This window comes from Odocoileus virginianus, chromosome 21 (assembly GCF_023699985.2).
Source record: "Odocoileus virginianus isolate 20LAN1187 ecotype Illinois chromosome 21, Ovbor_1.2, whole genome shotgun sequence".
In the NCBI taxonomy this organism is placed as follows: domain Eukaryota; kingdom Metazoa; phylum Chordata; class Mammalia; order Artiodactyla; family Cervidae; genus Odocoileus; species Odocoileus virginianus.
Genome location: NC_069694.1, coordinates 7,822,378 through 7,838,451, shown reverse-complemented (window position 1 = coordinate 7,838,451; position 16,074 = coordinate 7,822,378). Strand labels below are relative to the sequence as shown.

At 36.6% G+C, this 16,074-nt stretch overlaps 1 protein-coding gene across 4 annotated transcripts in view; it reads left to right on the top strand.

Moving 5' to 3' along the window:
* The window catches only part of KLHL5 (kelch like family member 5), an 83,756-nt gene that overhangs the window by 12,992 nt on the left and 54,690 nt on the right, over positions 1-16,074 (top strand). For 2 of the 4 annotated variants that reach the window (XM_070452023.1, XM_070452021.1), the window contains one exon: positions 8,750-9,226. The exons of 1 other annotated variant lie outside the window; for it this stretch is intronic. In XM_070452023.1, the coding sequence (XP_070308124.1) occupies positions 8,844-9,226 (383 nt within the window). In that variant the 5' untranslated portion in view covers positions 8,750-8,843. Of the gene's footprint in view, positions 1-8,749; positions 9,227-10,346; positions 10,446-16,074 lie in introns of those variants that run through there. One more of the 4 variants, XM_070452022.1, reaches the window with a different exon arrangement.

The window sequence follows — 16,074 nt, the reverse complement described above, 5'->3', positions numbered from 1 at the left end:
CAAGTTGTTAGGAGTATAGTGACCCCTGCCCTGATGGATTTTACTGTCTATTTTCTCATCTTTGAGTTCTTTCTACATATAGCACAATTTATTGAGTTTATATAATTACAGGATTCTTTTTTACCTTTATAATGTTTGCTTTTATGAGTTTGGAAAAGAGGTACAGAGTATCTGATATATTTCTGGAATTAAAGTTAAAATTAAATCTCACATCTTTCCTGATCTAGGTACTTAATGAACATTTTCTGCTATCATACATTTTAAAATTTTAGTGAAATTAAATGTCTTCAAATTGTTAAAATAAGCCAAATTCTGCTAAAAGACTTAATTTGACAGTTTTAAAAGTATCCTAGAATTACCAAACTTTAAAAGTTTCTTTGAAATCTTATGTTGTAACTTATTTTAGTTAAGAGGAAAACTGGGGAGGTGAAGTGCGGCTGAGTTAGTACAGTAGATTAGTTCCTGATGTGTTTTATGCCATATATATTACTGGTATATAAAACATACACCATATATATGTTTTATGACATATGTATATCTAGTATATATTGAAACTATAGGAATAGATTCATTAAAATTGATTACTCATAAAACAAACACTGTTGTTTGTGAAAACTCCATGTGCAGAGAGGTTTGTATAATAGTGATTACCCATATAAACCAGTTACTGGATGGCTGTAATTTGAATTGCTGAGTGAAGCCATAGCTTTGAAAGCCACACTGTTGCAGTGAGCTCATCAGCAGTCTATCTTAATGACATCTCAGTGTTGCTCTTGTCGTATTGAATAACTTCATCTTTTAAATTCACAGACTTAACATTTGAGCAGTTTTGAAGCAGGAGTTGCATGTGGATTCCTTAATTACATTTTGAAAAATGTATTCATAATTGACACATCTATTTTAAACAATGTGTGACCCTTTGTATCCCAAGTTTAAGTGAAGCAAAGTTGTTAAAACAAGAGTTACAGAATATAATTTGAATATCAATTTGAAAAAAATGTGATGTCAATCTTAAGAGACATTTGTTGTTTAGCCAATAGATGTCAAAGTGATAAAAATTTTTATACTCAAAGAACAAAATAGAAAAAAAGAAATTCTTAGAGTAATATGTTGCGAATTTTCCTAAGTTGAAAAAACACTAAAGAGGTTTTCTCACCAGCAGTAAATGTTTTCTAAAGTTCTTTTAAACATTCAATTCTTAAGTTTATTTTATAATTCCAGAAGTGTACTTTTCAAGTATATGTCTTTTATTATTGTTCCTATAGTTACTGGATTCATTCATTCATTAGAGAAATATTTATTCAGCATGTCTTTCAGATACCATTCTAAGTGCTAGGTACAGCTGTGAGCCAAAGTTCTACCACAGCTAATTTGTGGTGAGCATAAAAGTAACAAATAAGGGAATAAACATCTAATGTGCCTGATGGTGACAAGTGCTATTAAAAAAAGGAAGAGGGTCAAGGAGATAGTAATGATGGATCTAATTTTTATGTGTAACCCTTGCAAACCATTTTGATAATTTAACAGTGTAATGACTTTTAATATGCTTTGGTCTTTCATCAGTAATTATTCCAAGAAGTACTTCTCATCAGAATTGCATAAATTTTTGAGTGAAACAATATGATATTGTACAGTAAAAGTTACTGGGACAGAAGAAAAAGTGTTATTTAAATAAATTCTGAATTCCATGCCATGAAAACATTAATGGTTAAGTTTACTACATTACATATTTTTCTTAAGGAAAATATTTGGCCCAAGAATTCAGTGTTAACACTGGGAAGTAGTTCTATAGACCCTTTTCTATCATGGTGACTATAGCAAGCTACTTTATCAATAGATAATCTTTAATAGATGTTGTTAAAGTGAAGATTTTTTCCCCAAAATACATACCCAGGCTTAAGCTTAGGCAGAAATTGTTAGAGACCTAGCTATGAAGGATTTTCCAGCAAACTCTGTCTTTGAGGAGGATTTTCCAACTTTGCTTACCTAAATTCTCTACGTTTGTCATCATTACCCTTATTCAATTTGACATTTAAAAATTTTCTTTTATCGATTATTAGAGGAGAAACTAAAGAATTAAGAAATAAAATAACAGAATTAGATCTTTTATTTTAAATATTTTATTTTAATGGTCATGTTGTCCTCTAAGTTCTAATTTTTCTTTGGTTAAACTTGCTAGAAGGGAAGAGATTTTTATAGCTAGGTCTCTAATTCTTTCTATTTCTTAATTTTTTAGTTTCTCCTCTAATCTTTAATATTTCATGACTCCTTTTTTTAGAGGGATTTTCAACTTGAATAGACGGCTTAGTGCATGTCTTTTCTTTCCTTTTAAAATAATCGATGCATTTAGAAAGTCACAGTCTTACGGTAGAGGAATTATCCCACCTACAGTGACTATCCAAGCCGTCCACCATGCTTAAGTACCATCCCTTTTTCTTTTATCTTTTATCATCCCTTTTTTTGCTCCAGTGCTCCCACCTACAATCATCAGTCTCACCTTCCTGTTGGATCATTCTCATCATTCTAATATGTTCCATGTATTTAAAATCAACAAATACATAGACAAAATAGATCCATTACCTTGATTCCTCTCAGTTCTTCCAGCCATTATCTCATTCCACAGCCTCACCATGGAGCAGAATTTTCTGAAGGTGTTGTCTGTACATGCTGTCTCTTATTTCTCATCTACCATAACTCTTCAACCCATCACAATCTGGCTTTTGTCCCAACACTTTACTGAAACTGTTCCTATCTGATTTGGCAAAATTTTTATGTTGCCAATTCTATGGACATTTTTCTTCACACATGGTACCTGGCCTCTTATTTGACATAGTGACCATGCCTTTTGCCTTGAAACACCTGTGTTCCTTGACTTGCCTAACACCAGACCCTGCAGTTTTCCTCTGCTTCATTAGTTATTCCTTCTTGGTGTCCTTTGGTGCCTTTATCTGGTAGAGTTCTTTGGAGCTTGGAACCGAGTTCCAGGAACATTTTTCCAGCTATCTAACATCTCCATCTAGATGTCCCAAAGTTACCTCTAACTTAAAAAGAAATGAACACTAATTTTTAAAATATCATAGCTAATGGGGGAGTACGAAAATGACTGGATATAAGATAAATGTACTCAATATTTTTACTATAATGGCAACAACCATGTGGAAATGCTAGAAAAAAATGCATTTACAACAGTGAGAAAATGGGAAAAGAACATAATAAAAATTTTAATAAGGCACAGGGTCTATAGACAAATGATTTAAAAACCTTATTGTTGAGCATAAGATCTGAGTAAACTAAAAAAAAAATGTATGCTTTGATGTGAAGCCTTGATATGATAAAATGCCAGTCATCTTAAAGTTAATACACAAATTTAATACAATCCCAATTAGAATCTTAATAGGGTTGAAGTTTTTTTGAGAGGATTAGGTAATATTGAAGTATACATGGAAGACTACATACTCAAAATTAGTTTAAAAATTATTGTATAAGAATATGTGGAGATGGGAACTTTAACATATGTTTAACATTTTATAAATGTACTGGAATTAAAACACTAATAAATTATCATCCTGAATTGCTAAAATTCGTAACAAAAATAATACTTCAATTCAGTGGGAAGAAGGTGGTTTATATCAAAATGATGTTGGTAATAGAGGGCTCATACTGGAAATATGACTACTGCACAATTGCACTCGTCTCACACGCTAGCAAAGTAATGCTCAAAATTCTCCAAGCTAGGCTTCAACAATACGTGAACTGTGAACTTCCAGATGCTCAAGCTGGATTTAGAAAAGGCAGAGGAACCAGAGATCAAATTGCCAACATCCACTGAATCATCCAAAAAGCGAGAGAGTTCCAGAAAAACATCTACTTCTGCTTTATTGACTATGCCAAAGCCTTTGACTGTGTGGATGGACAGTTTCACAACAAACTGGAAAATTCTGAAAAAGATGGGAATAGCAGACCACCTGACCTGCCTCCTGAGAAATCTGTATGCAGGTCAGGAAGCAACAGTTAGAACTGGACATGGAACAACAGACTGGTTCCAAATAGGAAAAGGAGTATGTCAAGGCTGTATATTCTCACCCTGCTTATTTAACTTATATGCAGAGTACATCGTGCGAAATGCTGGGCTGGATGAAGCACAAGCTGGAATCAAGATTGCCGGGAGAAATATCAGTAACCTCAGATACGCAGATGACACCACCCTTATGGCAGAAGGTGAAGAAAAACTAAAGAGCCTCTTGATCAAAGTGAAAGAGGAGAGTGAAAAAGTGGGCTTAAAGCTCAACATTTAGAAAACTAAGATCATGGCATCCAGTCCCATCACTTCATGGCAAATAGATGGGTAAACAGTGGCGGACTTTATTTTTGGGGGCTCCGAAATCACTGCAGATGGTGACTGCAGCCATGAGGTTAAAAGATACTTGCTACTTGGAAGAAAAGCTATCACCAACCTAGATACCATATTAAAAAGCAGAGACATTACTTTGCCAACAGAGGTCCGTCTAGTCAAAGCTATGGTTGTTCCAGTGGTCATGTATGGATGTGAGAGTTGAGCTGTAAAGAAAGCTAAGCGCCGAAGAACTGATGCTTTGGAACTGTGGTGTTGGAGAAGACTCTTGAGAGTCCCTTGGGCTGCAAGGACATCCAACCAGTCCATCCTAAAGGAAGTCAGTCCTGAGTGTTCATTGGAAGGACTGATGTTGAAGCTGAAACTCCAGTACTTTGGCCACCTAATGCAAAGAGCTGACTCATTGGAAAAGACCCTGATGCTGTGAAAGATTGGGGGTGGGAGGAGAAGGGGACAACAGAGGATGACATGGTTAGATGGCATCACCAACTCAATGGAGATAAGTTTGGGTAAACTCCAGGAGTTGGTGATGGACAGGGAGGCCTGGCGTGCTGCAGTCCATGGGGTTGCAAAGAGTTGGACACAACTGAGCAACTGAACTGAACTGACTGATAATACTTACTGTTGACTAGTGGGCCTGTGAAAATAAGAAGGATACCCTCACTTAGTTTTGAAAATATGAGTTTTATGAAAGTTAACTATCTTTTCGAACTTAAAATAGACATACTTTCAATCCAGCAATTCCACTTCTGTGAATAAATTCCATAGATAACAAAAGTCTTACAAGGATTTTTATTTCAAAATTATTTTAATAGCATAAAACAAGCGTAAAATCAATCTGCATGCCCACTAGCAAGGAAATAGTTTAATAAATTGGTTTTACAGTTATGAAATGTTATGCAACTATTAAAAAGGTCATTATTTTACATTTCCATGTATATAATTTTGGTGAGAAAAGCAAAATGCCAAAAATACATATACAATATCATCTCTTTTATAAAACAAAATCATAAAAACTCCTACATATATATGTAAGTTTGGATATGAATTTTATAACTATGGAGAAAGATGTGAAAGGCTATACACCAAGCTGTCAACATTGATTACCAGGAAGAATGAGTGGGGAAGATCTACAAAATAAGTATCTCAGTGAAGAAAAGCATGCAGTGTGAGCCTGCTGATGTAGAAGGAAGGGGCAGGGCGTTATATATACATACATATGTATGTATTTGTGTAACTAAACCCATGATTATTACAGTAGTGGTTAAAAACTGCTGGTTGGCCTTTGCCAACCGAAGATCCTGCTGCTGCTAAGTCACTTCAGTCGTGTCTGACTCTGAGACCCCATAGACGGCAGCCCACCAGGCTCCCCTGTCCCTGGATTCTCCAGGCAAGAACACTGGAGTGGGTTGCCATTTCCTTCTCCAATGCATGAAAGTGAAAGTGAAGTCGCTCAGTCGTGTCCGACTCTTCGCGACCCCATGGACTGCAGCCCACCAGGCTCCTCTGTCCATGGGATTTTCCAGGCAAGAGTACTGGAGTGGGGTGCCATTGCCTTCTCCGACCAAAGATCCTAGTTTCCCTTTAATCAGAAAGCCTGTTTCAGGGGCTAATCTCTCACCTGCATCTCTAGCCTACTCAGAAGAGCTTCTCTACTTAGCTATTTATTTAATGCATTTCTCAATTCCTCTGTGACAAGGGTCTTTGGCCCCTCTTGGGACTGGAGGCGTGGTTCAACATTTTAACATTCACGTCTTTGGATTTCTTCTCTATCACATATTGAGAAATGTCTGGCATCTCAATGGCCTTTAAAGTCCATTCTTGTATTCAGGCTTCAATCAGTCAACCAAACAGCAAAACAGTTAAAATTTGTGATTGGAGCTGGCACATTGTAAATGGACTCTCAGGTAAGTGTTCTCATGTTGACAGATTGAATCCAATTTAAAATTTTATTTATATAAGTTATATTTATTAAGATAAATTCTTTATTTGTAATGTTCATTTAATTATTCTTTTCTCTGGCACAATAAATAGCCCTCTTAGAAGAAAGATCTTTGTTATTTGTCTACCTCTTGTGGTGCCTTAAACATATAAATGCTTGGTAAACATTACACTTATTTGCATGAAGGCCGCGATGGTAAGATCATCATGAACTAGTGCAGTGGCCTTTCTGTGTGGGTCCATACCAGTGGCATTTCTTCATTGTGTGGGTCTGTTCAGAGATACTTACCATCTCTGGCCCCTGCCCACTCAGTGACCTCTTTTGTCATTCCAACAACTAAAAATCCACGCCCCCTACTTTCCGGGTGTGGGAGCAGAGGGGTTGATGCTACTCTTGTTGAGAACCATAAGGCTAGAGTAATTGGAGAAGCCTTTCTAAGGGGCAGCAGTGCCAGTGATAAACCTTGAAGGATGAGTGGATTTCCAAAACTAGAGAAATTGGGACACAAACGGCATGTGGAAGAGGAAGCACCCTAATGTAGACTCTGAAGTGGTGTGTCCATGTTGGAAAATAGAAACAAAGTTGGATAGGTAGAGTGGAGTTAGAAGGTTGTGGATAGGAGGAGTCTGGCAGAGGTGAAGAAGAGGGAGAAGTATCATTTCATACTGTAACGCATGCTGCATACTACTGCCAAATTAACTCTAAAAGCACTGCCCTATCCAGCAGCCCACTTAACACTGCCTACTAGCCTTTACACTTTGGCTGTGTGCTCAGGGCGTCTTATGTCATCTTACACATGCAGCTTTTTCTCTTATGACTCCTTAAAATTAACTGGGAATGTCTGGTTGGCTGATCAAACCCATAGCTCCCCCTCTTTCTTTGTCAGTATGCTCACTTCATGCTTTTATTGATACATTTCTTCCTTGATAAAACCTTTCATCATTCTGCCTACGCAACTTCTTCCCATTCTTAGAAGCCTTCTCCCTAATCAGACTGACCCATAGCACTCCACACCATGCTGATATCTCCTTTCTCTTTCTTATACAGTATTTAAGGTTTGTTGTACAATGTTTGGCACAGAATTGTATGTGGCTTTTCATGCCTCTCATTCTTATGTCTCTGAATAATTTTTATTCTCCTAAAGAGCTGTGTAAGGTTAAGGTATATGCCTCACAATATTTTGTAAGCCTCCAAAGCAGCCTTTTTTTTGGGGGGGGTCATTTGACATAACATTAGATATTGGGCACCCTGATAGCTCAAATACTGTATTTGTAGGTAACAAAATGTTAATACTGCAGCATTATAGTGTTTCTTATATTTAAGTTGTCATTTTTTGTTTCGGTAACTCAGTTTAATTATTTTTGAGGGTAAGAACAAAGATGTATGTATCTGTGTCCCCCACAATGCCTGCTAGAGTGTCTTGCTCACAGTTACCATTCAGTATTTTAAAACTTGATTGTATTTGATAGATTTTTATTTGCTTTATCAATGTGCCTTAGCTATAACCATGTTCAGATCATTACTTTGGTTTGTCAACAACAGAGGGTACCATTAGGGTGTTTGTACACCCAGGAAATAATCCTATCCCAGTCCTAGGTATCTTTCTTGAGCCACATTTTCCTTTTGCTAAGTAGTGTCATAGAAATTTGTCTACTGTACTAAATCAGAATGGCTCAGTCATAATTATAGAGCCATACTGACTTCAGGTTATTTATTTGAAAAAGAGTAAGTACTGTCATATCTTGATCCTTTGTAGTTTCCAAACTTTTTCTTTCTCTTTAGTCTTCTCAATATTCTTTGCTCGAATGAAGTCTTACCCAGTACCGTACTGTATTAATGAAACACCCTCCTTTCCCTAAGGGAGAAGATAGAAGTGGAGAGCAGTGAACGGGAGCCCCACCTTTGTATTTCTCCTCCTTTCTCACCCCCATCCAGAGTACAGCTTCAACATCACTGTAACTCATCTAATTTAGAAATGCTTTCTAAAAAAGTGATTGTGAAATTTCACTTAGGAACTTAATATAAAAATAGAAATATTTTAGTTTTACAGTGATTTTTAAGTACAAAGGAAAATGCCGTGGAATACATTTCTCGTTTCAGCAATAAAAGAGTTAACATACTAAGCAGCAGAGACAGACACTGCAAGGGATAGTGCTTTCAGTCATTTGTGGCTTAAGAAAAAGGGGGTGGTGTTCTGCATCTAAAAGGACTTTAATGAATGCTGTCAGTGTTTGTGAGAGCTAATGGTCAGTAAGGGTAAGGAGAGCAGGGGAAAGTCTAGCTGCTTCAGGATAGGTGGGTGAGAGTTTGCTCTGATTGAACGGAATGTTCCACCGTGTGTCATCTTTTTTTCATTGTCCTTTGTTCTTTATAATCTGATATATTGGTACAAAAGTAAATGTAGATATATATGTGAATGTGATTTATTTTCCTTTCAATTTGTTTATTGTGTACAGCAGGGCATATACTTCTCTTGTCTTGGTTGGATGCACAAATCTGTGTGCAGTGCTTTTTGCCCGTTGCCTAGACGATCACTTGGTTTCTCTGAGGATGTCTGGTTCTCGTAAAGAGTTTGATGTGAAGCAGATTTTGAAAATCAGATGGAGGTGGTTTAGCCATCAAGCATCATCTCCTAATTCTACAGTTGACAGCCAGCAGGGAGAATTTTGGAATCGAGGACAGACCGGAGCAAACGGTGGGAGAAAGTTTTTAGATCCATGTAGCCTGCAATTGCCTTTGGCTTCAATTGGTTACCGAAGGTCCAGCCAACTGGATTTTCAGAATTCACCTTCTTGGCCAATGGCATCCACCTCTGAAGTCCCTGCATTTGAGTTTACAGCAGAAGATTGTGGCGGTGCACATTGGCTGGATAGACCAGAAGTGGATGATGGCACTAGTGAAGAAGAAAATGAATCTGATTCCAGTTCATGCAGGTTGATTATTTTTTTTACTGTTAGAAATGGGGTGTGGGGGGATATTCTCTATACTGTTTAAAATAATTTAGTATTTTGTTTAAAATCTGTGATTATACATATATATGCCTCTACATATATATATGTATATAATGGTATGTATATGTGGTATTTTTACTGGGATTTTTTAAATGTTCTAATATTGATTTTAATTCTGGAAAATTATAAAAACAACAAATAGCTTTCATTTTGAAATATCTTGTGTTCCATATATAGATCCAGCTCTGCCTTGAAAATAATGTATGGTAGCAGTTTTATGCATCATGCCTTGGAGTTTGCTTCATTCATTTACCTTCTATAGTCTTATATTAAAACTATAGGAGACATTTCTGTAGTACAGAAAATTTTATGACATTTCAGTTTGCAACAGATTATAGACGTTTTTTAATTTTAATGAAGGTGAAAGGTTTTACAAGGAGATGCACATTGTACTTGCCAGTAATTTTTATTTACACCATTGTGGTTGTCAATAATATTTTTCTTATGGTTATTTCTCTTTGTCCTACGTTGCAGCCCTCTTGACTAATACAGAGAATATATAGTAGCATGTCTCTTTCTAAGATGACAGCTACTAATTCCTGTTACCTTCACTTCAGTGAAAATTGTGCTATTTAGGGAAATGAAGGACATCCTTTCCGGAAAGTATAAGGGAACACAGAGGAGCTAGATGTGGTCAGCTGGTAGAAAGGGGGCAAAAAGAAGGGGAAATGAGTTTGAAAGTTAAAAATTGGTTAAATTCATATGACTTTATCCATCTTCACCCATGGAGGCAGATTTTACTTTTGAAATGAATTTTCTTCTTAATCAGTTTAAACTACTATCACATCTTAAGAAATAAGTTAGAGCCTGAAAGTCACTCTTCTGATTCATCTTCACTCAAAAATATTTAAAGGCTTATTTTTCTAGATTAATTACTGGGTCCTTTTTCTTTTAAAATTTTTCTGCAGGTTTTGATAACACTTGTAATTTGTATGTTGGTTAGTATTAATATGGGCATCATAAGAGATGGAGACAAAATGAATTCATATATTCAAGTATCTCTTCCTTGGGGATATTTACCACCTTCTCTTCTAATCTTCAGAATATGGAATTCTGAACTGTGGTGTTGGAATAATAACAAGTATAGACCAGTCATCTATGCTCATTTGTGTAATGGAGAGAGGGGAATATCTTTACATAGGTAACTAGTATATTTAATTTTTAAAAATTTAATTAGTTCATGATTTAGCATTATATTAAGAGAATAGAAGCCACTGATAATTTTCATATGGAGATCATTTGAATTAATATGGTTTCATTGTTTTGTGTTTTCTTTGGATACTTGTTGCCTTAAAAGGAATAATTTATTTAGTGAAAGGTTCAGGGTTTACCATTTTTGTGAGAAACCAAAGAGTAATCATCTTTGCATTTGAAAATCAATATAACATATCAAGAATATTTTAACAAAATTGGAGAAAAAAAAGGGTTCATTCATTTACCAGCATAAGTTATAAAAATCTTAACATGTGTCTGCTGCCTGGAGAGATTATACATATGTGAGGGAGTATAAAATTTATATATGTGTATATAATCTTATGTTACACACACGGGTCACTGTAATGTACTTCCTTACAGCAAAGGTAGTTTGCAAAGCTAATGATTCCCGAAATTAAGTTACTCTGTTCTTTAGTATCCACATTAAAATCTCGTCTTGAAGGGATATTCATTATGACAGAAAAAGATTGCTTTTCTGGGGGGCCTGAGATTGCTGTGTGCATAGTTCAAGAATATATAATTGCTGTTTTTATTTGTAGGAGTTATAAAAATCAGAAAATTATATTTTCTAAAATTTAAAATGAATGTAGTTGTTTTTAAAATGCTAATAGAGAAGATTGAGAAAGTAAATAAGGGAATAAACAGTTCACATCTGCAGTGATCAAACTCTTCCTAAAATATTTCAAAAGTAAAATGTACTTAAAATGTCTTCGATTTTTAGATATGAGAGGAAATGTGTCAAAAATTTTTATCCCAACGTCTTACTGCAAAAAAAGTAAAAATCAGCTTAGACTTGAGAAATGTCATTTGTGTGTGTACTTTTACTTTTCCATTTTTTTACAGATTAAATGTATCTAATTTTCATATCCTTCTTCAGCCCTCCATCTAAGTCTTTGATCTTCATCATGAGGATACATTTATTTGCCGCCAGCTTTTTGATTAAGTGAGCAATCTCTCTAGGTGGTTCCCCTTCTACTGTAAACAAATCAAAAACTATCACTGTTAATGTCAAAAGAAGCTACACTGACATTCATCAGATTTTGTATATAATTTGGGAATAGTTCTTTTCCTTATATAGTGTTTGCAATAAAATATATAGCAAACATATTATTTCAGTATACCATAGACTGACATGACATGATGGGGGAGTACATATGATACACGTTTCATCAGCTGTATTCATACCTGCCTGACTCTTCAACTTATGGTAATTTCTGCTGTCTCACACCTAAGTGATTTTAAAAGTTTCTTATCTTTTAACTGATTTTGTGTCTGTAGCTTAGCCACCTTCTCTCCAATGTCATTACTTTGTTATTAAAATACAAACTTTGATTTTTACACCTTGAGGAATTTTGGGCCCTGAGTAAGAGAATTGTGACCTTTTGTGTGAGCAGTAGGTTTCTGTGACTGTAACTCAAGATGAATTTTCACCAAGGCCAGCCAGATTTACATGATAACTCGTCATGGGACCATAACATAAACACAGTTTACACTGTATTTGGTTGGCTGACTTTGAAATTATGGAATTTTTACATAGCGGAGAAATTTTCATTATTTCAACCTTGTTTATAAAGTTAAAGTTTAACATTTTTTATATCAGACTATTTTTTAGTCAATATATAGAAAATACTACTATATTTTCTAAATATCCCAATAAAATAATAGCTAATACTGACTGGGTCTTTAATATCTGTGAGACGCTGTTCTAAGCATTTTAGTACTATATTACATCATTTAGTCTTCACAGATTTCTGAGTTAGATTGCCACTATTTGTCATTCTAACTGTAGAGATAAGGCCAGTGAGGCACAGAAAGGTTGAGTAACTTGCTCAAAAATAGGAAGTAAAATGAAACCGCATTTTTAAAAAACTAAAGTTTATATTTTTATAATACTTTCAGATTTACAGGAAAATTACAGAGATAATGTAGTGAGTTCCTATATATCCCACGCCCAGTTTTCCCTATTATTTCCCTAAAGGTTATTAACATGGTAGAATATGGTGTATCCATTACTGTGAACCAATATGATACATTATTGTTAACTAAAGACCATACTTTATTCAGATTTCCTTAATGTCTAAATACCTAAAGTTCTTTTTCTGTTACAAGATCCCACCTAGGATACCAATTACATTTAATCATCATATATCCTTAGGCTCCTCTAGGCTGTGACAGTTTCTCAGACTTCCCTTGTTTTTGATGACCTTGACAGTTTGGGGAGTAGTGGTTAGGTATTTTGCAGAATGTCTTACTCAGTTGGGATTTGTCTGATACTTTTCTCATGATTAAACTGGGGTTATAAGTTTTAGGGAGGAAGACCACAGAGGTAAAGGGCCATTTTTATTAGATCCAAATCAAGGATAGACATCATCAATCTGACTTACCATTGTTAATATTGACCATGGTCTCTTGGAAATAGCTGCATTTTGAACCCAAACCATTAACGTGTAAATTTCATGTGCAAATACCAGTAGGCAGTTCTCTGTGACTTTTCATTTAATCACTGAGTTCACTTTGGATTAACTTAATAATTACTGATTCATTCTAACCCGTTTTACCTTCTCTCCTCAGCTAATTTTCTCAGCGTGTTTCTTGAAAAAAGCCACCTCTGACTGACTTACTGACTTGACAGCCATTCCACAGTCATCCGATCCATCGTATTCATTACTTGCTATGAATATGAAGGATATTCAGCAGATATCCTTGAACTCTCCTGTTCCTTGGTCTGTTGATTTGCCTTTCTTGGACTCATCTTGAAGACATTTAGGCCCTTCTCCTCTCCCAGCAAGGAGTTATCTTCATAATATAACATTTCTCAAGTGCTATCCCTTTTTTTTGACCCTTTTTTTTCTCGACCCTTTTTTTTCTCATTAGATGAAGTATTCTTTATTTAATAGAGGTCTAGATTAGGACAGATCTTAATAGGGGCATACATTTTAAACCCAAGAATTTATGTAGAATTAATTAAAAGTAATTAGCAGTGTCTCTTTCTGTTGTTAACCCTTTTTAATGTTATGTTTTTATGTCAAACATCTTGTTTGAACCAGTCTATTAATTCTGATTCATTTTAAAATTAAAATCTTATACATCTCCACATGAAAAAAACCTTTTCTTCCAGAGATAGCAAAGAAGTTCTACTATATTGTGCCTATATCAAGAAAGGATGTATTGTAATGTCCTCCTCACACATAAGCCCAAGTCATATCATGGATTCCCTCGACATAAGATACAGAACCTTTCCCCAGAAAACGCTCTGTATGTGTGTCTATGTGCATGTATGTGCACACACATATGTTAAATATTTCATATAGGGTTCAGTTCAGTCACTCAGTAATGTCTGACTCTCTGCGACCCCATGAACAACAGCACTCCAGGCCTCCCTGTCCATCACCAGCTCCCGGAGTTTCCCAAACTCATCTCCATTGAGTCGGTGATGCCATCCAACCGTCTCATTCTCTGTCGTCCCCTTCTCCTGCCCTCAGTCTTTCCCAGCATCAGGGTCTTTTCAGATGAGTCAGCTCTTCGCTTCAGGTGGCCAAAGTATTGGAGTTTCAGCTTCAACATCAGTTCTTCCAATGAACACCCAGGACTGATTTCCTTTAGGATGGACTGGCTGGATCTCCTTGCAGTCCAAGGGACTCTCATGAGTCTTCTTTTTGTTGTTGTTTTTGTTTTTGTTGACTATATAGAGCTTCTCCATGCTTGGCTGCAAAGAATATAATCAGTCTGATTTTGGTATTGACCATCTGATGATGTCCATGTGTAGAGTCTTCTCTTGTGTTGTTGGAAGAGGGTGTTTGCTATGACCAGTGCGTTCTCTTGGCAAAACCCTATTAGCCTTTGCCCTGCTTCATTCTGTACTCCAGGGCCAAATTTACATGTTACTCCAGGTGTTTCTTGACTTCCTACTTTTGTATTACAGTCCCCTATAATGAAAAGGACATCTTTTTTGAGTGTTAGTTCTAGAAGGTCTTGTAGGTCTCATAGAACCGTTCAACTTCAGCTTCTTCAGCATTACTGGTTGGGGCATAGACTTGGATTACCATGATATTGAATGGTTTGCCTTGGAAATGAACAGAGATCATTCTGTCGTTTTTGAGATTGCATCCAGGTACTGCATTTCAGACTCTCTTGTTGACTATGATGGCCACTCCATTTCTTCTAAGATCATGGCATCTGGTCCCATCACTTCATGGCAAATAGATGGGGAAACAGTGACAGATTTTATGTTTTGAGGCTCCAAAATCACTTCAGGTGGTGACTGCAGCCGTGAAATTAAAAGACACTTGCTCTTTGGAAGAAAAGTTATGATCAACTTAGCATATTAAAAGCAGAGGTATTATTTTGCCAACAAAGGTCCGTCTAGGCAAAGAAGGGGCTTTCCAGTTGTCTCAGTGGTAAAGAATCTGCCTGCCAAGCTGGAGATGTAGGTTTGATCCATGGGTTGGAAAAAATCCCTTGGAGAAGGAAATGGCAACCAACTCCAGTATTCTTGCCTGGGATATCCCATGGAGTCGCAAAGAGTCAGACACAACTTAGCGACTAAACAACAGCAAACATAAATTTGGGTCACAAAAGGCAGAAACCCAGCTCAAACTGCCTAGCAAAAACTAGAGTTTTTGATTCACAGAAGCAAATAAAAGCTCAACCTTAGATGTGATGAATCCAAATACTCAAATAATGCCAGAAATCCTTTTTTTCTCCCTCTCTAGATTCTCTCTTCCTCTGTGATGACATTTTTTTATGCAGGCTATCTGTGTGGTAGCAAAAAGCCGCTAGCAGCTCCCAAGCTCACTTTTTATCAGCTTAGCCTCCTCAGTGGAAAGAGAGTGACTCTTTTCCAAGAGTATCAACTAAGATCTTGAAACTGACTCTCTCTGCCTTGTTTGGATCTCATGTCCACCCAACTGCTCGTGATTGCCAGAAGATATGACACTCCTGTTGGCCAGGCCTTGGACCCTTGCTCACCTCTGCCCAATCCCTGAGAGCTGAGGTAGGGAATGTGTGGTTTCCCAAAAGGGAAAGATGGATCTGTCACCATAAGAAAGAATCCTGGATAGGGAAGGGCAGTATCCAATAAAAACAACCTGCTATGGCATTAAATGTTCTTCTGTATCTTTTTAAAGGGCTGAATCATTCTATGAACAGACAAAACTTGTGGTTATTTAACCAATATTTTCCTATCAGAAACAACCTGTGATAACCCCCCTCCCCTACACCCCCTAGCTAGATCTCTGCATACAGATGACTGTTTCCTCTAGATAAAGCCCCACGAGTGTGCACATTTTTTAGGGGTTTTGATCTGTATTATCAAAGTCATTTCAGGAACATCGAGTGTGTCCATCCTCAGTTGCTTCAGTCACGTCCGACTCTTTGTGACCCCATGAACTGTAGCCCCACCAGGCTCCTCCATCCATGGGATTTTCAAGGCAAGAACGCTGGAGTGGGTTGCCATGCGCTTCTCCAGGGGATCTTCCCAACTGAGGGATCGAACCTGCATATGCTATGGCTCTTGAATTGCAGGTGGATTCTTTACCCACTGAGCCACCTGGGGA